Source organism: Crocodylus siamensis, chromosome 5, assembly GCF_052110815.1.
Source record: "Crocodylus siamensis isolate JL-2025a chromosome 5, ASM5211081v1, whole genome shotgun sequence".
NCBI classification, from domain to species: Eukaryota; Metazoa; Chordata; order Crocodylia; family Crocodylidae; genus Crocodylus; species Crocodylus siamensis.
In genome coordinates, this window is record NC_143399.1 from 55,388,741 (window position 1) to 55,412,762 (window position 24,022).

The window sequence follows — 24,022 nt, forward strand, 5'->3', positions numbered from 1 at the left end:
CGGTATGTATAAGCACATATATATATCTATATCTATAGATATATATACACACACACACGCTATGGCTGCATCTATACAATACACAGTGCAGTAGCTAGTTACTACTGCGCAGTAGCGTCACAGGGCACAAACCGTGATGCGACAGTACTGCGCAGTAAAAGTCACCAGGCAACCATGACGTGACACTATTGTGCAGTAATACCAGTTACTGGGCAGTCATTTAGTACTTGGTTATGACTAAATGACTGCGCAGTAATAGCTGAGCAGTCAGCGTTTCATGATGCTGTGTCCTATATTATGTAATTATAATACAAACATATTCCTGTTAATTGCCAGGAAATGAAAGCCTTATTAATTACTGTTAGTGTTTTTCCTGGTTGCTGAGATGTGGCTCTGAATTTTCACTTTAAACAGCTTTTCCTAAAACAGTTTCAAACCGTCCTATTCCAATTAGCTAAACAGCACTAGGGGCTAATGCTACCACTTTAAGAGACAGCTGTATCAGCTGACACTTAACTCCACCCGTTCATGAAAGTCGAGCAATGGGGGAAAAAAAAAAGATCATGCTTAGAAAGCAAGAGGGATGCACGAGCCCAGAAGAATCTAATTTAACGCTGAAACTGTAAGCGATATAACTTGGACTTTGCTATTTTCTAACAGAGGCTGGTTTTAGCATTTAAAAAGTAAAATAGAAGGGGGGGGGTGGAAAGAGCTAGGACAGATCATTCTGTATTGTGCTAACGTTTGCTTACTCTGTTACTTGAAATAAGGAAGAGGAACAAGCTATCTTCTTTTTCTTGCTGCGAAAAAAAAGACTTGTGCTGCTGCATTAAATAGAACTGAAATCCAGAAAGGAGTCTGCCAGATTGGGACCATGTGGGAAAAGTTTGAATCCTTCAGGCGATACTTTAATATGCCTTCACGTGATCATGCCCTGAGCCCTCCGGCTAGTAGGAGGGGAAACTCTTGGCTGGGTTTTTTCCCCCTGCATTTTTGTAGAGGGATGGTTCTGCTTTTTCTTTCTTTGGAAATCACTGCTAGGGACCAACTCCCTAGCCATGACAGACAAGATGCTTAAGGCTTAGCTGTGCTGTAGTTACCTCTAACTGTTCCCTTGTGACCATTTACCCCTGAATGAGTTTTGAGACAGCAGGGACATTTTTAATGTGCCTACCTCTGGTAAGAAGAGGGATGGGGATCTCATAATTATTTGTAAAAGTGGATTTATTTCTTGTAATCACATCTCATCCTAAGTAAATATGTATTATCCAAGTCACTGACATGAGTATACATACTGGATGGGGGAGACAGAGTTAACTGCCAAAGTGGTTGGGGAAGCAGAGTGAAAACTGACCTTTTGGTCCTGGGAAAGGTGTCACGAGAATCAGACCAAATTAGGATGATCTGGAAACACTGGGAACTGTTCCTGATTGTCAAACATTTAGGAACAGTCTTTCTGCACCTACATTTTGCCTTCCTTTTTCTTTGTTTGCTGCGTTTTCTGTTTTATGCTGTTCATGTGTAACTTGGATAAGCTGCATGCCAAATTTAGCCCCTTTGCCTCTTGATAAAGCAACCTGTGACCTACAAAATGTATTATAAGCAATAGGCTATTTTGACAGCCTCAGGTAATGGACTTTTTAATCACTTACCCCGCTATTACTAAAATACTTAAAAGCATTTTAATTACAAAAGCAGATGTCAGGGTTTAAGTAAAACAGTATGTTTGAACGAGGTGAAGGAATCATGGGTTAATAGTTTTGGAACAACGTTTAGTCTTCTGTATATTAGCTGGTAATATGTCCTGAAGGAGAGAGTGCTTGTGTGATAATTTAAAATTGCCTAAGTGGGCAACATTCCTAAAAGTAAATCACACCAGAGAGGTATAAGAGTGTTAAATAAACTTTTGTCCGTTATGAAATGTCATTCCTGGGGAAAAATCGACTCGCCTGTCTGTGTTGGGTACAGCCACTAGTGTCTGCTCCCTCAAAGGCTATTCCATTTCTAAGTGGCTTGCTTGTGCTTAGTAATTGTTTAAACTATCATTACTGAAGCAATCTATTGTGAAATTTATAGAGAAGTAAGATGTTAAAACTGTTGAGCAATACACTTTCTGTAGTAGAAGTTTTTTGCCTCTGTGAAAGTGTCTACTCATTTAGTCACTGGTGATTTATACGGGTCATCTAATAGTAAGTGCAGATTAGAGTTGAGGTCAGAAAACTGCAACAGTTTTCACTCTGTTTTCTGTTGCTTGTGTGCTTGTATTGGCGCTATTACCTTTTCTAGGCTTCCTAGCACTGTTGGAAGTTGTTTTATTTGAAAAGTTTTAGACAAGTCATTTTGACTGTTTGAGCTCTGCAGTGTGAATCCTTCTTCCTCGCAGGCTTTTTGTGGGTGACAGCGTAAAAAATTAGCAGAGTCTGAAAGTGGGTATGGGCATAATTCAGTGCCATATTATTGGTATTTTAGTACACAATTATGAACTCAATATGAAATAACTGTGGAGCCATATATATGTATACTAGCCAGTTGCCCATCATAAATGATGGATTTCTGTCTGTCATGAGCTTCCTGCTGCTCTTGATTGCCTCCTCCCTCCTACTTCTGGAGCACAGCAAAATCCCAGATATTTGGTCCGGGCAAGGGGCGTGGGGGCTGCAGCTCCATTCTGGAGCTCCCGTTTTAATTCAGCTGGCTCTGCCTGGCTTGCATAGCCAATCGGCGTATACGCAATTGGGCAAAAGTGTTATGGACGGACAGACGGACAGAAGGGCCCTGCCCCTGCCCATTCTGTTGTCCCTCACTGGCAAGCCACAGCCCCCCAGCCCTGCCGGAGGGCCCCAGTTGTACCTGTCTTGCCCAGGCCAGAGCACTAATTGCTCTAATTACTATAGGTGGTGTTGGAGTGTGTCCGGCCCCTGCACAGGCTGAGGGAAGAGGAGGGGAGGCTTGTGGTACCCGATGCTCTTGGATAGGGCTGCAGTGCCCTGTGGGCAGCCTCTCTCTCCTTTTTCCCCCCCCACTCCCTGGGCAACGACTGCTCAGCCCCTCAGAGCACAGGCCGTGGCACCGACGCTGCCCCCGCTGTTCCCCTGCCCCTTTTCCCCGCTGGAGAACAGGCAACCCTCCCCGCCTGCCCTGTCGGAGCTGCAGCCCCCACTCCCCTTGCCCAGACCAAATGTCTGGGATTTTGCTGTGCTACAGGAGTAGGAGGGAGGAGGCAATCAGGAGCAGCAGGAAGCTCATGCCAATTTTTTTTTCTGCCTCTGTGGAGGTGGGGTGGGGGGAGCCCACACACTGGAGGCTGCAGGATGAGGTGGCACTGGCGGTGGAGCTCCCGTTTTAATTCAGCTGGCTCTGCCTGGCTTGCATAGCCAATCGGCATATACGCAATTGGGCAAAAGTGTTAAGGACGGACAGACAGACAGACTAAGGCTTTGATTTTATTAGAATTTTTATCATATTAGAATGAAAATGTCCAGGTTTTTTTTTCTTATTTAGAGACCCCTCATATTGCAAGGCCCTAAGGATGTAGCTTAAGCCTAAATCTGGCACTAGCATAGTTTTTAGTGGAGAAGAAGCTGGTTCAGACAAAACTGTAACATCTGAAATTTCAGGGAATATGTTATAGGGAAAGAGGGTCTGTCCTACTGAAAGGTAATGGTTAATTAGGTGCTTGACAGTGTTGTCTTTGAAAATTTCCCCTATAAATCATCTTTCATGTGGTATGGCAGAACTATCTTTTTCTGCATGCTTGAAAGACCCTTTCTGTTTTATTCCCATCCTTCTTTAAGAGTTCCATTTAGTACAAACAATTTTCCATAGTAACATTCAACCTGAACTTCTCTATTTTAGCTGAAAATACTAGCTCCTCTATACTTATCCTTCCAACTGCAGTGGAATCTTAGCTTTTTTACCATGCATGCAACAGATGTTTGAACAGGGAAGTGCACAGTTAGGTTTTTTCCAAATAACTCGCCTTTTGACTGACTGATCTGTAGACTAATGACTTCGACAGCATCACGGTTTGCTTTTAACATCACATATATGTAATATTTCTACATTTTAGCATATTGTATCTTCATCATACATCAGAAAAAGTCAATTAATTATGCATAACTGAGTTCTTTGAAGTGTGATGAAGATGCAACATTTTAAAATATAGGAGGTCAAATGCAAAAATTCCCTATAGTATTCCTATATTAAAGTTGTTATATACTTAAACAACCCACTGTTAGTATTAAATGTTGTTCTCTTGGACATATGCCTGTACGTATCAACCCTGATTGTCAGCTGCATCTTCGGAAAACTGAACTCTAGCATGAACAGAGCAACACCGTGGCATGTTCTACATCATGGTGGCTTGGAACAATCCCCTTCATGGTCATCAGCTCAAAAATAGCTGGATTGTGAAGAGTCATCTATTTCTACTCAGACCACACTTTCTGCACATACATGCGCTCAATAAGGGATTGTTTTGGGCTGAAATAGGGCCCTACTACTGGCCTAAACTTCCTGGGGAACCCTTTATTGCCATAGTATTCCTTATGGGCCTCTGAGGAGGCTTTGTGGGTCTTTCCGGAGACCATCTCCTCCTCTCTGCATGGTATCCCCAGAAGCACCAAAGAGTCCAGTTGCAATGTAATGACAGCTTTCCAGCTGCACATAACCATATGGGTAGTTTCATGGTTAGTTAGGAATAAACGTGAATTGACTTCTCAGTTTTTCCAATTTTGAGATGCATGGGCAAATTGGAAAAGGATGGGGACAGATGGTTAGAGTAGTTGCAGTTTCTGTTGTCTTTGGAAATGTTTGAGAGTCCAAGTTAAATTCACTGGATAGTTGCGGTGGGAGAAAGAGGAAATGGGGGCATCCCTCTTCTATCCAATAGCTCAGAGGTAAAAGAATTGATTTAGGATTTGGTGGTTCATTTTTATCTCTTACGCCAGGGGATTTGAACCTGTATATCTCACCTGCAAGGAGTATACCTTAGCCATTGCATTCTAGGGAATTTGGGGCAAGGAGGCAGCTCTCAGTCTCTCTTGTTCACTTCTTCTTGCTTTATATGGAATGAATACGCATTCACTAGAATAGGGACTGGAATCCAGGTGTCTCATCTTTTAGGTGTGCTCTACCCTTCAGGCCAGAAACCCTTCTCTCTTTCTGATTATTTATTTTATACAAAGTAAAATAGCCAAAAAGGAGAAATTGATTGAGAGAGCTCCAACATCCTGTGGGTTGGGGCATTGACTTTTTTGTATAAGGCTGCATAACCCACCTTCAAAGGAGGGGATGAACTCTACCTATTATGTATTTTCTGTCTCTTATTAATACAGTCTTACTACTTTTTACCAGCCCAGAAGACAAATTCCAAAACCTAGCTTAGTAACTGGAATGAGTTCACCATTGCCCAAGGCTATAATATCTTGCTGTGGTAACAGAGCTGTTTCAGCAGAACACTCATATATTCAAGGCAGTGGTATTCAAATTTTCCTGAAGGCTTGCATTTGCTATTTACCTCAGAGGAAGGAAATGAATTTCCTGCCTGTACCAATCTCCAGTAATCTGTTGCAGTCGTGGAAATCAGCGATAGAAATAAAAAGGGGTGAAGCAGTTGCAACCTTTATCTCTCTCCCTCTCTACCCCTACAGTACTGTTTGGAGTAACATCATTTTTGTAGATTTTTGCAGTGATGGGGAGAAGAATAATATTAAGTCACAATGTAGAACAAAGAAGTCTACCAGTGTCCTGCAGCACAGTACAGAATTTAACAGTTTACTATTTGCTCCCCTGTAATTAGGCAGAGTAGGGTCCAGTATTTTAATCAATAAATATTGATAAACTTTGATTATACCTGTATCTCACACACCTTGAAATGAATAGATAAGGGACATAAAACACCAAACAGCTGGGATGGGGATGAAGAAATCTGGAGCTGGAGGTACTGCACACGTGCACACATGGTGTTCTCTGCAGGCAGGGTTGAGAGAGCCCTGGCTGCACTTCTCCTCTGACAGTGGCTCAGTCAGAGGCTGAAGAAGCTGGGGCTGTACTGGTGGGGTTATGTTGGGATGGGGAGATGGAGGGGCTGGGCTCTTGCGCAGCTCAGGTCCCAGCTGGGGACTGGGCACCGAACTCTTGGTAAGCCTGGGCTAGCCCGGGCACGATCAGGGTTCACCAGGAATTTGGCCCTTGGCCTGATCACGCCGGGGCCAGGCTGGGCAGGAGTTCTGAGGACATGGGGAGAGGCAGCGGTTGCCCATTCCAGGGAAGGAAGTGGCCATAAACTGGCTTATAGCCATGACAGAAACGCACAGCTGTAGACTGCTCCAAAAATGGATGATGGGGTAAAAATCTGAACCCTCGTTGCATGAGGAGTCAGATGAAGACATTTCAAGACAGGGCATCTTCTGTAACTTCTGTCCGTGTTGCCTCCCAGCCTTGAGGTGTTTTCAGAATGGGAGGGAGGAAGGGGAGTGGAGGGAGTTTGGTTTGTAGTTTTTTCAGTCCCTGCTGGAGGATGGAGTAGATGTATTGGAGCCCCCTCCCTACAGCTGGAGGTGTCTCTAATTAACCTATCCCACCCTCCAGCACTAGCTGGCAAACCCCTAAAACAAGCTTCCTCTCCTTTCTTTCCCTCCTCCCATTCTGAACCAGGGACAGACTGGGAGAGAAGAGGGGCTGTTGCTAGGGGAAAATGGCTGCAGGCTGGCAGCCAGCCGCTAGATTCTCCTCCCGCCTAGAGCTAAGAGTGAACTTCTGTTTGGTCCAGGGGATCATTGTAACTCAGAATGCTTCCTGCAAAGTGTTCTGAGTTACTGAGATGAGCTGCATGTCTGTCTGCACCCACAGTGATCTAAGTGTAATGTCTGCACCTGCCCTCCAACTTCAAGCACTTTGGTTGCAGAAAACAAGCCACAACAAGCACATTAGGTGAGCAAATTAGATGCAAAGACAAATAAGAACACAGGACAGAAAGTATAACAATTTTTAGGCAATGAAAACTTGCCATTTACATGGCTTGTGAAAACTGTCAAAGCAGCTCTGTGAAGTTGTAATGTATTTTTATGTTGTCTATTTAATAACCTGCAAAAGTTAAAAAGAATAGAAAAGAAAAAAAACCCTCTAGAAAAATAAGAAAAAGTATAGTAGGGCTTTGAGGCTCCATGTGAAGTCAATGAGGGTCTTTCCATTGACACGGTAGCAGACCCGGGACAGTTAGAAACATAACAACATTGTATGTCTATATTACATTCTGCATCCATGAAACCAGGTCTTTGTACTTGATAGGCAAATATTTGTATTCATATGAAAAGCAGTAGGTGTTGCTAAGCAATTTACATATATATGCTCCTAGCAGAACTGCAAATATTTCTTAGGGAGGTTACTTGTACAGAACTATTTATTAATTCAGGGGACTAATTCTGTATGTGGCAAGAGAAGATTTCAGATTTCATCTGACCCCAGCACTCTTTGCTGCCCAGGGCAGGGGGTCAGACTCAATGATCTACAGAGGTCCCTTCCGACTCTAAAAATATATGAAATCTATGAAATATGATTCTCTGTAAGAGTAGTAGTTATGGAAGATGGTGGCTTTTGAGTAACTTTTGCTGTATGAATATCTGGAATAATTTGCTTTGATAATGGTTGTAAAACATGAGCCCAACTCAGACTGCATATTTGGGTCTTATGTTCAGTATAGATCACTGTTAGATTATTTAAATGTCCCCTTCCCCAGAGCCTTAATGAGATTTGACCTTCCAACTGTAAGACCTGAATGAATGTAAAAGTCAAATTTTTAATATCGAACTCTTCTTTTGCACTAATTTGTTGAAACCTTACTAGAACAATCATGGATAACAGAATAGATTAGGACTGTTGTTTAATTTTACTATTATCTTTGGTTTGAGAACTGAAGTACCATAATCATGAGCCAATAACAGCATTAGTAAAAAAATGCAACAGTATAAATGCAGGTAAGTAATAGCATGTAGCAACAAAGCTATGTAGCAGTATTGCTGGTCAGTCCCATTTCAACTTGCATGGCAGTATATTTCTTATTTTTTAACAGCTTTATATACACTGCAGCTTATTATGCCCATCATCATTTCAAAGCATCATTAAGTTTGTGAGATGTTAAAGTAAAGATGCGATGGGATCTGAGCAGGATCCCAGCCATTGTGCTTCCTGCCTCGCCAAATGCATGGCAGGATGTGTGATTATGGGATCTGGTATCAGACTCCATATTGCTGGTGCAGGGGGAGCCTAAACCTGGGCTCCCTCTGCATCAACAAGTAACAAGCTTGGCTCCCAAATGAGGAAGTATATGGTCCCCCTAGTCTGACTCAGAGCTCTGATCAGCTGGCCCAGGGCTCCCAGCAGCAGTAGTGTAGAGTGTGCTCTCCTTGTTGGGAGCCCTGATCAGCTGAGGGGCCTCCCAGCCCCTGGAGCACATGCTAGTCTTAAAAGGCTCCCATGTGCTCCAGAGACTGGGCGTTGGCCACACATTCAGTTAAAGGCATGATAGAAGTGAGCCACAAAACTATGATACACATTTTGTGTCCTAACTTTGTGTCCTATTCCTCATTGTATCATACCATTAATTGATTGAACTTTTGGCCAGTCACTACATAAGATGTGATTAAACTATAGGGCCATTTATACACATGCTCTGAGACTGCATTTTATTTAGAGTGGCTTTGAGAGCTGCTCTAACTAAAGCACCTTCAGTGTCATATGTATCAGCATCCCTGTGCTGAAAAATGTCAGCAGGGACACTAACTTTAGTTAAGGCACCCCACCACCACTTTTCAGTGCAGAGACACTGATACATATGGAGTCTTCTGGAGCATGGTAATTACCATGTTCCAGCAGACTCAATTTAATTGAGCCCAGCGGACTTGATTAATCTTGTCTTGTCTTGATTAATCAAGTCTGCTCCAATGTGCTGTAATTGCAGTGGGAATTTGCAAGGGAGCAGCCTTGCAGCATGTGTATAGATTCCCTAGGGAGGCAGTTTGAAGCAAATATTGGTGGTAATGAAAAGTAGAACAGAATAGTGACAGAAAAAAATTAATTCCTGAAATAATTGGGCAGAATATTTTGTACTTCTGCAATCCTTATTCATGCTAAGTAGTATAAATTCCTACAAAGAATCTCACTGAAGTGAGCTACTTGACTTGATGTTGACATTTTCCAGAATGTTACTACTTAAGATTTTTTAAGTTGTGGATGCCAAATGCTATAAAATTAATGAATTAAGTAGATTTCACAATACTTCAATGAGTAAAATATGCATTATTTTCAGTTTACAATAATAGATTTAGGCTCAGGAAGTTTAAACAGTTTGTTCAAGGGCACACAGTGAATCCACTGACAAGCCATATATAAAAACCTGAAATACACAGCTCCCAGCTTCCTTCTCCTTAGAGAACTCTCCTGCTCAAATCCCATGACACTATGCAAAATGGCCAGTACAGTTTGATGAATTAGAAGAATGGACTTCCCCAATTTAAATTCACAAAATATCAGTACTTAATATATGGAAATCTTTATTTTTGTTAGGTTTTCTTTTACCTTAAGAAGCTTCTAAGTTTTCATGCATGTGTTCTGATTTTTTTAAAATCATTTTAGAGTAATTTAAAAATGCAAGTGAAAAAGAGAGAAGAAAAGCCAATTTTAATGGCAGCAAAGCTAACTTTCATAACTGGATAGAAATAGGGTCTAAATTCAGCTTTTTTATCCATCCTCTATTGAAATCTATGTTTTGTAAACAGTCCTTATGTAAGGATGTAGATGTATAAGTGGGGCATAAAAAGAGGCTTCAGAGACAGCTATTAGTGATTAGAGATTGGGAGATGGTTTTCAACTAGAGTACTTATCTGGGAGCCAGCAAGTAGAAGAGGCAGGTTCAAATCCCTGAGCATCTATATTCATCTTAGGAACTTGCTTCTAGAGTTTCTTTGTGCCAGGATGTATGATAACTGACTGCCTAGTGACTGTTATGAGATGGGCTTCTGCTTGTTGGAACTGTTCTGTTATAGAGGTTTCTCTTGCTTTATACGGGTTCTGTACATGCAAATTTGCTCTTATGTGATAACTCTTTTTATAACAAAAATTCGTTATATGCGAGGTAAATTCACTCTTATGCTGTTGGTGTGGTGGAAGCCCGCAGTTAGCTACTGTGTGTGGTGAATTGTGGGAGTGACATGCACCCAAATATAGCCTCCTGTGTGGATCTGTGCTCCTGGCTCATTGTCTGCGACACGTGTTTCTGTAGTTGTCATCTCCATTATGGTAACATTCATTACCACCCTTGCTTGTGTGTACTGTCTGTTACTGATGAGTATCAAAATTGTCTTGTAAAAGTGGTAGACATGGATCTGGAGGTCAGTACAGTTGAGGTCTTGGAACGTACCCCTATTTGTTACATTGTAAAGTGGGTTCCCTTTATGTGAATTTGAATTATGTGCCGTTTTTCAGGAACTCATGTACAGCCTAAAATGAGGGAAACCTGTATATTATATAATATATATTATATTTTCTGACTCTGACCAAATGAAACACACACACACACACACACACACGCGTATCATATGTGCACGTGCAGCTGTATAGGAAATTGGATCGGTATTGGCTGATATGCCTCCTTAAAAATTGGCTATCGGTATTGGCCCACAGAATCTCCATTTGTGCACCCCTAGTTCTTATGTACCTAGTGCAACATCACCTAAGTCTTGTATTTGGTCTAAGAGTCAGAGACTGATGCTGTAGTCATGGGGCAAGGTATGCACTTGTGATGGGTGAGACGCATAACATTCCTGCTCTGAATCTGAAACAGGCAGAGGCAAGAATGCAGAATGGATTTTCCAACATCAGTTGCCCTGATCATTGGTTTGTTGGAGGGTTTTTTTGGATAGTTTTTCTTTTACTCATTCATTCATATACTTATATATACAGATACAGACAAGCACATGCACGCATGTATTGTATAAATTGTGTGTGTGTATGTGTATAAAATCAAAATTTTATCCTGATGTTGATAGATTTTTTCCCAACAAGTGTTTTGTCAAAAGAGGTCCATCCTGATGAAAAGGTTTTGTTTTGGCAGATCTTCTGTTCAAAAACATTTCCTAAAAAAAGTCTTGACCATTTTTATTATTGCATGTTGTAATATATGATGTAATTTCCTTCCTAGGCCAAATGACATGACAAACCTTGGTTTCTAAGTTTACGAAGAGCTAGTTTGAACTGGAAAGCAAATTAAGGTTGATGTCCTATGGAGAGTTGAGAACATTGAACTCAACAGTAGATTGCGCACACATGAAATTCTTTCAGTGAATAATTCAGTTGTTCATCTAATCGGCTGAACTTTCCCTGACAATGACCAACACAGGATGTATCGGAAGAGAGCATAAAAATCCCTGATTGTGTAATCCCTTTGAAAAACTTTGACAACTATGTTCCTTAGAAATGCCAGATGGTTATCCAATACTGCCTTAAGTCACTGTGGTTCAATAGCCAGTTCTACTGGTTGAGCTGCATTCCTAAAAAAACAATAGGGCTGCCTATAAAATATTGGTCTTTTTTGGGTTGATTTTTTTTTGTTGTTCTCCACAGTATCAGCAGAAACCAAGTTTTGAAAAACCCTCTCATTAGGGTCTAGTAGGAATCATTATTGGTGCATACAGTACGTTTTTTGTATAGTAACCATTTTATTTAAAAAGAGGAATGCCTGACCCTCAGTTGGTTTAACTGAGCACCAGTCAATGGTGCTCTGTTGATTTTTCTCGGCTCAGGAATAAGCTTGGTTGCTTATGCTGAAGTTGTGAATATCATCTTTCAAACATGAACTAAGCATCACCTGATTCAGGGATGCTTTCCTAAATCTGCAGAGAAATTGTACAAAAGGGTTTGTTGTTGTGTCTTAAGAGTTTTCACAGCTGTTATTCAGAACACTATAAACAATGATAGTACACAGAAAATTCAAGTCACCTTGCAGCTTCAGCAAGCTGGAGATATCTGAAAGGACAGCAGAAGTTGTGAGAGCTAAAGGAGAACACAGATATTTACTCCTGATTAAAGGAAAGCACTCTTGTGTATATCAAAGCAGTTCAGAAGCATAAGAAAGGGTAAATTAACAAAGTGGAAGATTTCCACCCCTTGCAGTACTATGTAGTGAAAACGTGGTAAAAGTTAGGCTTATACTATCAAAGATTTGACGAGGAAGAACTGTGTTTGTGTAATGTGTCTGAGCATCTATTTCGTTGAATTAAAGAAGGTGTTTAGCTAAAAGTTGAATATATTTAAAAAAACAGAGTTTTCGTGAAAGGCAGCTTGTATGTGATAACTTCATGGCGTCCTCATTCTATATACCTATAGCATCACCTGATTCTGAACTAAATATCCATAAAAAAGGGCTGGGTAAAATACAGCACAGGCGCAGGGGACAGCCTGGGCTGTGGTGTGTGCAGCTAGTCCTGCCACCCCTAGGCATGCAGCAGGGCTGGGTCACTGTAATAGCTGGACTTTACTTCCTGACAGCCCTGGTGGCAGTAGTTCTGGGTCTAACTGCTGCTACTAGTGCTGCTGCCACTGCTGAACGCAGCCCCACTGCCCAGGCACCCTGGCCCATCTGCCCTGTAACCACCACTGAGGGCACCAGGCAGAGCAGGTTGGCTGGCAGGGCCTCCATGGAGACTCCTGCAGGCAGGGCACACTTAGCTGGGTGGATGGGATGGTACCATATGGGGCAGGGAGTAACATCTGGCAGAAGATTGTGGCTGTACCCTAGGCCTGAGCCCTGTGCTGTCACCACCTTATTGTCTCTGCCCTGGCCACCCATCCTGCTCCCTGATGCTGATCCTTGCCCACTTGTGGCCCCATTCTGTTGTATCTACTCAGCTGAGCATGCTCTGTCTGCTGGGGTCCTGGACTGGTCTCCATCAAGACCCAGACTACCTGCCTGCCCACCTGCTTGCCTGTCCACTCTGTTCAGAGCCCCTGGACCAGTCCAGTAATATACCACTTAGTGAGTTTTGGTAAGAGGTTGTGGGTCAGCAGTGGGAGGGTGCTGACCTGGCTCACAACAGCTCACCCAAACTCCCTAAGTGGTTCCCCAGCCAAATAATTGCCTACCCTACCATAAAATGAATAAATTCAAATTATACATGCACAGCCACGCATGTGCAATTAATGCACTCCTTTTTCTCATCTTCCCAGAAGTTGATCTTACATTGTGGGCATGTCTACATGCGACGCTACTACGTTGCTGTAGCAATGTGCTATGATGTAGCAGGCCTATTGAGTTGTCTGCTACTGAAGACAGGGAATGGCTTAGCTGCCAGTTAGTAAGGCAGCAGGTGTTAGTTGTTGGGAGCTGATTAGATCAGCTGACCGCCAGGGGGCGAGGCTTGGCCTTCATAAGGAAGGGAAGGCTGAGGCCAGACAGTTCCCCAGGGGCAAGGGCAGCCCCAGCCCCAGCCCCAGCCCGACTGGCTGCAATGATGCAGGGGTGGAGAGAACCCTGATAGAGGTAGGTGAGAGAGCCAGCATAGTTTTGCGGCGTTGTGATTATTAGACCGGAGGACCGGGCGAGGCTGTAGGGGTGGAGGAGGCCTCAGCAGGAGCTCTCCAGTAAGGTGGGGGAGTTCCTGGCACCGTGGAGGGTGCCACGTTGTGGGGTTGTCCCGACATTGGGGAATGGGACAATGGTTGTCCCAGCCCGTTGGGGCGACTTCGGGAAGAGTTGAGTAGAGGCGGGAGCCCAGTAGGGAGAGGGCCCAGGAAGGTGAGTCTATGTAGTGGGGGGTCCCGACCCCAGCCCAGCGTGGGCATTACCGGGACAGGCCCCAATTGGAAACCCCAATTGGGAAGAGCCCCAGTGGGGCGTAGGCCCAAGTTGGTCATAGGAGGCCCGAGTGCGGGTGGGGAGTGCACGAGGCACGAGCGAGGGCCCCAGTGGGGGCATAGGAGGCCCGTGTGCGGGCGGGGAGTGCATGAGGCGTGATTACAGGCCTGAGTGCGGGCACGGAGCTCGAGAGGTGTGACCACAGGCTCGAGTGCGGGCATAGAGACCGCGGGGAGCACGGGACGCAGGTCAGGACGCGAGTGGCCGCGGAATATAAGGGAGGCAGGCCTGAGTGGGGCGCTGCCTGTGAGATACGAAGCCCGGGAGGGGGTGCGGGTATTGAGTTGGCCCCAGGAGAGGACCAGCACCGGGACTCGGAGAAAATCCCGGTATAGTAAGATCAGCCCCATGTCAAGAATGGTAGGAAGGCAGCCTCCTTAACTGAACTAATAAGATCGAAGACGTGGCGGGTGAGACGGAAGATGTGTTTAAAGACCCAGACTTGGCACGGTAGGCAAGGGCACTAGGGGAGGTCACGGCACCCCTAGGGGCCGGCCCTGCCGCATATGGCTACATAGCATCCGTGGGCATCTACACATGACCAGCAGCTGTAGTGACATGCTTCCCCGTTATAGCATGTCGCTACGGCAAAGTAGCTGCTAAAAATAACTATGCCACACGTACAGCGTAGTACAGGATGTTACTGCATCATAATTTAGCACTTCCAAAAGTTACTATGGAAGTTGCATGCCATGCCATAGCGACACGTGTAGACACATCCTGTAATTATGAATAACCACATGCTGTTTTTCAAAGCTCCTCTCTACACATTCAAATGACAAACTTTTGTATGGTGACTAGTTTCTCTTGTTAAACCTCTCTATGTAAATGTATTTAATTATAAGATAAATCATAATGAGATGCACCAGTTTCTTCTTACTTCGGGCATGACCAGTCATCACAATAAATGCAATCCATTGCTGAAAAAGGAGGAAAAAGTGTTGAAAACTATATTTTCATAGACAAAGAAATCTATGCATTGTTTAGACCTGCTGCCTTGGAGCGTAAGCTAACTCTTTGCAGAAGTCAGAAAGGAATATTCCCCCTCTTCCCCCCGCCCCCCCAGGTATTCAGCACTGAAGATTCAGTTACTCTGGGTTCTAGAAAACCAAACTTTTTATTTAAAAAGAAACAAAACCACAAAAAAGTGAAACGGCCCAGTCACGCTTTTTTTTCCTAAAACCCATAACAAAAAAAAAAAGTCCGAAACCTGAAAGTCCCTGAATTATTGAAAACAGTTTCACTTAAGATCACAAGGTATTCCAACCTTTCACCTGCCAGGTTTATATATAAAAAATAGCCCACATGTGATCTGGGGTATCTGCTATTTACCTAGAATGTTAAACTGATTTAAGTACTGATCAGAATTATTGAATTCCCCTGATGCATCCAGTGCTGCCAACCTTTCTATATAAGGGTATTATAGTAGAGTTCTGTAGAATGTGCTACATAATGGTACACGGATCATATATTGATTGATGCCTCTGCATTTGCCTTTCTGCTTTCATTGATCTTTTCTCCAAACCTGGCCCTACCTCACAAAGCCCCTTTAGCAATGGTTATCTCCCAGCTTCTGCTCTTCTTTGGTTTCCATTAATCATGCAGAGCCAGCTGGCTTAATGAAGGTTTTTTTCATTCAGTTGTAACTTAAAACTATTAAAAACATCAGGTGCTTCAGAAACAGCAACTGTGACTATCTTGAGAGTCTTCCTTTTTGCTGGAAGTATGTATAATCTTCTATTTGACCTCTCCCTAAATGCCCTTAACTTTTCTAGTACTTTTTTTTTTTTAATTGTTCCATCCTTTCACTCCGAGTACTATCTCAGATATTCCTAGTACCAGGTGGTGCTCAGTAAACAGAAGCAAGGAATTTAACTGCTATCTGCTAAAAAAATATTGGAGGTGTTTTCAGCTGCCATACTTTCCAGCCTAGGGCACTTACTGAAATATAATTTTCAACCAGACAATTTCCTTTACTCTCTCTCCCTTACTCTATCATCTGCCCTCACACACTTCATTCCATATCCCCCCAAAGAAATGTGACACAAGCAGCAAAGTTATCCTTTTTCACTTTAAAGTCTTCCCAGCTATTATTCCTCCTCTGTCTGCAGGGCACTAGTTGTTATAATTAAGAAGAAAGCAGAGGAGAAACTATTACTGTTGTTTATTTTTATAATGTAAATCTTATATTTTTGCATTTGAGATCAGCACTCCATTGTGGTAGGCTTAAAAAAAACATATAGTAAAAGTCTGTCTCTGTTGAAGAAATAAAAAAAAAATTATATGAAATTCTTATTACTGTTATAATCACATTATGAATATAACAAAATCAAATCTTAGTGTTAGATTTGTTAAAAGTACACTTCACCTATCTGATGATATTCATACCAAAAGCATAGATATGGTATAGGATAAATAGCCCAGCTGACTCCCAGTCCTGTGTTTTAAGCCCTAAGTGGCTCTCCTCGTAGCCCCATCAGTGTCTCAAGGCACTTAGTTACCTTAAGAGCCATTTGTGGCTGTCTGCCCCTACAGCTATGCCTATGTCTTGAAGATGCCACTCAGCTGCTAGTTACTCCCTTGTATAGGTTTTGGCCATCTTAGCTTCAGCCTATAGGTTGCTCTAGGTATATGCTGGTAGCCTAAGCCTAGTGGTCCACTGGCTCTGGCCTGGCCTTTTCAGTCTCAGCTTTTTGTCAGCCCTTGGTTGCCTCTGTCCCCTTCTAGGCTCAGGCTCGAGCCTTCTCAGCTGTAGGCCACCTCATTTACCCACTCTGTCTCCCTGTTACGTAAGCATTTCCTCATTTTCAGGTATTTGACTTTGCTCCTTTGAAAATAAATTAATAATATTGTGTTTTCATGTGTATTTTTCTAGATTTAAAAAAAAAAAAAAAAGGACACTGGAAAACCCCCAAAGGAACAGATCATCCATCATGACATCACATTGAGTCAGTTGCATTGTTAGGGCCACCCTTCAGTGATTTTTCCATGTTAAAACATGACAATCTACAGTTACGTTAAGTCCTAAGGAATTGTGACTTTTTTGCCAGACTGGAAATGGCTAAGTGAGACTGGGAAGCGAATGCAGTTGGATCAGATACTTGCTGATGACGACAAAAAATGTTTGGACTGAGGAACTTGGGTTCCATTCAGGGCTGTGCAGGAAAACACTGGACATATTCTTCCATCTTGTCCTTTTTTTCCAGTCCTATATTTTTCATTACTTCTAGCTCCACTTCTAGCTTCTCACCTTAGTTGCATACTCCTAGCCAGCCCTACGTAGCCATTCCAAGTGTCTGGTCCTCGGGTTTCTCTTGCCAGGCTTCTTGCCCAGCCAGTCTCATTCTATATTGAGAACAAACAGTCAAACTTTGGCAAGGGTCTTATAATAAGAAATGTCAGGGAACCTTACCAGTAGGCAGAGCCAACAGCCCTGCCTATAATAAAGCTTTTCTGTAGGAAAGAAGGCAAATAAGTATGGGGGAGTCTTATATCAGTCTATATGCTGTTATGGGTAGCTTTGATAAAGAGCAAAGCAAGGCATGTTTGGTCATGCATCCCAAGCTGACCACTTTTATTTTGCTCCTGGCTTTAGCTAAGGACCCACTGTTCAGGGTCCTCATCTCTGCTGTAACTGAATTAAGTTGATAGGACCACCACCATACTGGGCTTGTAAGAGATGCAAAAGAAACGGAACTAAACATATAAACTGCCACTTAGCTTTTTCCTGTTTTCTTGCCTCTGGCTTGCTAGGCTTTTCCTGGGCTTCATTTGTAAGTGGCTCTTATCTTTCAGAGGCTTTGAGAGCCTGCAGCGTGGCCCATCTCTGGGGCTCTTGACCTCAGCTCACCCCAGACTCCAGGCAGCCTTGCTTTCTGCAGGTGCAGCTGCCCCTAGAGACTGCTTTCAGCATCTTTTATTTCCCCCCAGGCTGGTTCGCATATCTGAGTTTCCTTCTGTCCCCACATCTGGGTTAGCTCCTTTGCTGGGAGGGGCTTGCTGCCTCTCCAAACCTGTGTTTTCAGTGTTTGGTGAGTCCCTTCAGCTCTGGAGTGGGTGTGGAAGAACGCTTTCAGGTTGTGGGGCCATTCGGGCTCTTGCACACCCATCCCTGCAAAGGCCAGGCCCTGTTACACAGTCTAAATATCCCCCTGAAGCTTTACACTGTGTACTAGAATAACTGTTTTGGTAAAATTCATAACACTAACTAAACTAGTTACAGCAGTACAACTCCTGAGTGTTGAACTGATCTTTGAGTGAGTGATGGGAAAATTTTGAAAGGCATGAAGATACCCCCCCGGTCTTGTTGAAAGTTGCTTGTCATTGTTTCATAACATCTATTGTCTCTGAAAAAATTTCCCACGAGTTTCAAATGTCAAGCTGATTCCTGAGTTTAATGGACAGTTTCCTCAGTTTATTGCACTGCGTTATGCTGACTTATATTAGCTAGCTGGAAGCTGGCTCCTGTCTTAAGTTATAACTTATTTTCATTAAATAGCTCTTCGTTTTTCTCTTGAATCTAATGACTGAATATTCTTTGTCTTAAATGTTCTTCCTGGTCCTTTCATAACATTGCGACATTTCTTCAATAATGATTTTAGTAGGACTTATGTAAACACATAGTGGAGTACTTTACTAGTAGTTGGTTCAGTAGAAGGCAAGAAAAATAAACTGACTCCTAGACACAGACAGCTTCCTATAAATGTGCTTGGGGGCGGAGGGAGGGTTTTTTAATTAGAGTGTTTCTCAGAGAGCCACTCTAATTGAAATGCTGCAGCATTATGTGTATTAAGCCCCCATGCATTTAAAAATGGCCATGGGATGCTTTAATTTTTGTGCCAGTGAAGAGTTTGACTAATGTAAAAAAGCAAACAGCTTTCTGCTACAGCTAATTTAGGCTACGGTAAAAAAGTTTATGGAAGGATCTGTAATTATGCCTTGTGGACCTTCCTCTAATCTAAGTCTGAAAAGCTACTTCTCAAAAATGGAAAAAAAAGATTATTCTTTTCTGTTTCCCTGGTATTAGACTGCTTTTGCATTTAAACACTGAAACGATATTAACCCCTGCTTTTGTTTTTTTTTTTTTTTGGGGGGGGGGAGGGGGGTTAGGCCAAATGCTGTACATTGCAGGTTTAGAAGAAAACTTTCTTGCAGAAATATTCCAGGCCATTTTGACTTTGTGCTGCTGTATGAAAAATACTTTAAAGTAGGGCTGTCCAACTGGTGGCCTACAAGCCACATATGTCCTATGAGGGTTTGACTTGTGGCTCCTGTTACACCCCATCCTTGCTGGGATTGCAGCAGCAGCTGGGGATCTCTGGTGTCCCCATCTCTTTCAGCTTCTGCTCCTTAACCTTGCTGCAGGGCATGTTGTGGCATATCAAAGCCTGTAGTGCATGGTACAGTGAAGAATCCTGGGTCTGGGAAATGGAGCAGGGAGCCAGGGCACTCTGTGTGCATCCTTCAACAGGGGAGTGGAGTGGGGAGAAGAGGGGTCCATGTTTGCAGTGCAGTTGGGGGGGGGGGGTAGGACCCTGCAGTCCTCACTCGTGAGGCTTGCTTGGCATGCGGCCCCTGATAGTGCAGCCTGAGCTCCTACTGGCACCTCAGGGCATTTGTAGATGACACTTTAAAGCAGGTTTAAAGTGGGTTAAATGCCTACTGCACTGCTTTAATGGCAGTGCTGTTTGCATATTTCAGCGGTGTGTTGTGTGTTAATTCCAGCCGCTGTAGCCCATCTGGAGGCGTAAGGTACCTGAAATGACTTTGGGATGCGGCAAATGACTTTGGAGTGCTGCAAACTAAAACACCTCTGAGCAGTTTTAGTTTCCTACCCTACAACTGCAGCGGGAAGCTCCGGGCTCTGTGGCTCAGAGGCAGCCCATGCCGGCAGCCTCCAGAGGAGGAAAAACAAACAAACAAACAAAAAAAGCAGTGAGCCTTTTTTTCCTCCCCCCCCGCCCCCGAGCTTGTCTGAGCTGTGTGGGGGCCCAATGCTTCCCTCTGCAGCTGCGGTGCCCCCCAGGACTGCCCACGCTGGGTGCCTGCAGGCGGGTGCTGCCTGTGGGCTGGGCGCCACTGAGGTGGAGGGAAGCACCAGCCCCCCACTGCAGCTCGGGGACTGCTCTGCCTGCCAGCAGTTCGCTCTCCCCTCCCGCCACTGAAGAGGCAGGTGAGCATGCGGACATGGGTGTACGTGACACGGGGGGGGGGGGGGGTGTTACTAGTTAAACCCCCGTATCATGTACAAATGCCCTCAGGTTTCAGTAAGGGACCTCAGTTTTCAGGGAGGGTCCAAAAGCATGCAATGAGGTTTATCTGCACTACACTGATTGCAAAATTAAAAGCTATGTAACTGCAACTAGGATATTCCATGTAACTATGGAAAGCTAATTTTCATTTGGCACCTCATAGTCCTTTGTGGATGGATCTCAGTGAGAAATTGACTAGTCCAGGAGATTATATATAGTTCAAATGGGAATCTTGTCAGACTTTCAATGAAAGCAGTTTTGTGTTAGTTCATAACTACAATGGGAATGTCAAAAGAAGCAATACCATGTTAATCAAGGTATGTGGAGGTTAGTTGTTATGCATTTTTTTTTTTTTTTTTATTGCTTGTGCTTAGTAATGTGGAGGTGTGGGTATTTGTGCTTTGAGGTGAAGCTTGCAAAAGCAGAAGTAACATTAGAAGGTACATTGAGATCTCCTAGGACAGTAGCTCTCAATCTTTTTTTGTACCAGGGTCCATTAGTAAACATCGATGCCCAGTCATGACCCAGTGCCCCTCACTTGCTGCCCCTTGCCCTCCAGGCCTCAGTCCCCCTGTGTGTGGGCAGAGTTGGCCCCAAGAAGCCCCTCGCAGGCTGGAACTCTGCCAGCCTGAAGGGAAAAGCCACAGTTTCCTAGGCATTTCTCCTTTAAAGAAGAATCCATTTTTAAAGTTTGTTCAGGACTCTTTTACATATTCTTGCAACTCACTTTTGTGTCACAACCCACAGGTTGGGAAACACTGTCCTAGGACCCACTTGTTACCACAAAGGTTCCAGAAGTGACGCACACATTTCTATTCTGCTGGCTACCTGTTCAGCTCCTCCTCCTGGCTCACCATTTCTACTTCAGAAGACATAATCCTTCATAATATACAATGCCTGTGAGAGTCTGGTGATATTCTCTTCTGGTTAACTTCTTCTCTGTTGCTTTTAAGGTGATTTACATCTCTTGGTACATACCATGTCCTTGCTCTTCCCTTGTTCAGAGAGAGCAAGATGCAGGGAAAGGTTATGTGGCCCCCATAACTGAAATCTTTACATTCTTAATTATCGTCATTTAAAATTTTAATTCTGGAAACATTGTTCAAAACTGGTGTCTCATTTACTTTAAAATACATTTCAGAAGGAAAATGTGATATTACATTTCAAATCTTTATGCATTTTGCAGGAACAAATAAAACTGACATACTAAAATCCACTTTGAAAACGCATTGAAGTTTCTCCAGTGTGAAGTTGAACACATAAAGAACCTTTGTTGTGCATCCGAATACAAGATCTGAAGCAAAAATGTCCTGTATAGATCCTTATCAGTACATTATGGTAAGTCCATTTGACTTTCACATGTGAATTGTGTTGTGCAGCAAATTCTGTGAGCACGTAGTGTTAATTTCATCATAGAACTTGAGGGACACAATATAAAAAAAGGAAAATTGGATCTAAATAAAAATAGATTTGGAAACATTTTCTTTTTAATAAAATTTCATAGATATTATGAATGTTTCAAAATACCTAATTTGATCATTTATGAGAAGAGGCTTTGACAAATGTTACTCTTAGCTAGTAATAGTACAATGATCATAATTTCAGTGACTATAGGAGCCAAGACTTATAATACTATTTCATTATATTGATTTATCATAAATTGGTTCTCAGAGGCTGAGTACAGACGTTCAAGGAGGTTAGGGGGAGGTTAGGTTGAATTAAATGTGGTCACCTGATCTCAGATGAGTAGAGAGGGGTCTAGCAGGAGGGTGTTAGGGTGATTGGGGGGGCAAATAAGCTCTGGAGGTGAATGGGGGGGTCTGTGGGGGAATCATAGGGGTAAGCAGTATCTATGGGAGGTTGGGGGAATTAGCAGTTCTGTGGGGGGGAGGGATCGGAATCGGGGAGGGGGGCAGCATCCATGGGGGAATCAGGGAGATTGGGAGTTTTCAGAAGGAATCAGGTTCCGGGGGGAGCAGAGTCTGTGGGAGGTATTGGGGGGACTAAAGGAGTCTGTGGGAGGGATCAGGGGGACAGGCAACATCTGTGGGAGTGATTGGAGGGCAGGTGGGATTCAGGAGGGTTTGTTGGGATCGGGGGGCTTACAGGGTCCATGGAGAGTTTGAGGGGATGTAGGCACTTTTTCCCTCACCCCCTATGAACCCTGACCTCCCCATCCCCAGATGAACAACCATGTCCCTGCTGAACCTACTCTGACCATCCCTCCCACCAGGACTTACTTCCTGGGCTCCCAGCATTGGTGAATGCTGATAAAACTGGCACCAGGTGTAGCTTGCGGGATGAACAGTTTGCTAGGTTTTGGGTGGGGAGGGAGAGGAAACCAGCTGGTCCATGGAAGGGGTTGTCTGTCTGGGTGTGGGAAAGAGGGCTAAAAGTAGCCCAATGTGTCAGGAGGGTGGGTAGGAAAAGTACAGCCCTGGGCCTGGGCCCAGCTGTGGGCTGCACTGGGAACTGTACAAGTTCAGGACAGTTAGTTTGGTCTAAAAAGGGCCTACCCCATCTAAGTTAGACAGCCTCAGAAGTAGGGTTAACTTAGATTGGCTAGGTCATTTTTAGACTGATCTAACCATTCTGGAACTTCTGTACAGTTCACACTTAATTTGACCTAATTAGGGATCTAAATGTGAGGTCTTCATCTCCGTCGACAAAGTTAGATTGGGTAGCCATTTTTAACACATTTTAACCTCCCTGAATGTTTGTATGTGCCCACATAGCACAGCAAGCAGAAGAGTTAGCCAGTTGTCTACAAAGACAACTTGTCATGTATTTAACTTTTTTCTCTTTCTATGCAGCTCTATTATTAACAAGTGTGTCAGTCCTCCCTACCCCCACCCCATCATTACTTTGAATAGAGTAAAAAGTAATGAAATTTTAGAGTTGGTTGAAGTAATTTATTTAACCTTTCCAAGATATTAGCTTACAAACTTAGTGTATATAGGATCCTTTACATGCCATCTAAAACTTTCTGTTGTAAACAATGGGGTCACATTTCCCATCTGAATTGGAATCAAGGTACGTACATATCAAATACTTTTCATAACTTTGTCTAGAAATCTATGTCAGCACAAAAATGTGTGTAGAGAAGTAATTATCAATACACTTGTCACACCGATGAATATTTAAACTTCTAAAAATACAGCTTTGGCTTCCTTGAAGTGATCTCTTATCAACTTTGTGGCTTCCCCCCAACATAGTCACATCCTTTAAATAAGTCTGCAACCAACAGATATCAAGTGTTTTACTTACCCTGGTTTTTAACTTTGTGCCAGCTCTTTTGAAGCCTGTCCTAGATTGTTTGGCAGTATTCTTTAACATACTGTTTAGAATGGCTATTTTAATTAATGTCATAGTTTCTAGGCTTTCTAACATGCAGATTCACTGTTGCCCTTTCTCGGATAGAATGGGAGACCTACTCACAATGGGAGACCCGGTCACAACATGACACACCCAATTTTAAGCATGTAGAAATTCATGGAGATTAAAAGAATTACTGAACTATCTAAAATTTGGCACAGACTTAAATACCTCATTGAATCAGAGCATTAGATTATATTTCTTTTAGTCACTCAGAGATGTCTGATATGAAATGTCTTAAGGTACCAATTTGTAATGTAAGGGGAAACTGCAGACAGAAAAACATCATGTAGCTATAAACTTATTGTCAGTACTGAACTACAGTTAAAGGGATATTAAGCAGTTTCACGAACACTTTAAAATGTTTAGAATTAAATTTTGAAAATGCATATGCTTTTTTCTTTTTTTTTGTGGAAGGGTAATGCAAATAAAGAGAGAAATTGATTGGAATAGTAAGTTTACAGTGATGACATTGTTTATATTGAAA

General features: G+C 43.1%; 1 protein-coding gene across 3 annotated transcripts in view; it reads left to right on the top strand.

The window, feature by feature from the left end:
• The first annotated feature begins 528 nt into the window (after positions 1-528).
• PLA2G4A (phospholipase A2 group IVA) overlaps positions 529-24,022 on the top strand; it is a 112,542-nt gene continuing 89,048 nt past the window's right edge. The window contains exons 1-3 of one of the 3 annotated variants that reach the window (XM_090048900.1): positions 530-622; positions 20,908-21,113; positions 21,347-21,498. In XM_090048900.1, coding sequence (XP_089905026.1) covers positions 21,466-21,498 — 33 coding nt within the window. In that variant the 5' untranslated portion in view covers positions 530-622; positions 20,908-21,113; positions 21,347-21,465. Of the gene's footprint in view, positions 623-19,989; positions 20,082-20,907; positions 21,114-21,346; positions 21,499-24,022 lie in introns of those variants that run through there. The other 2 variants (XM_090048901.1, XM_090048899.1) reach the window with 2 other exon arrangements.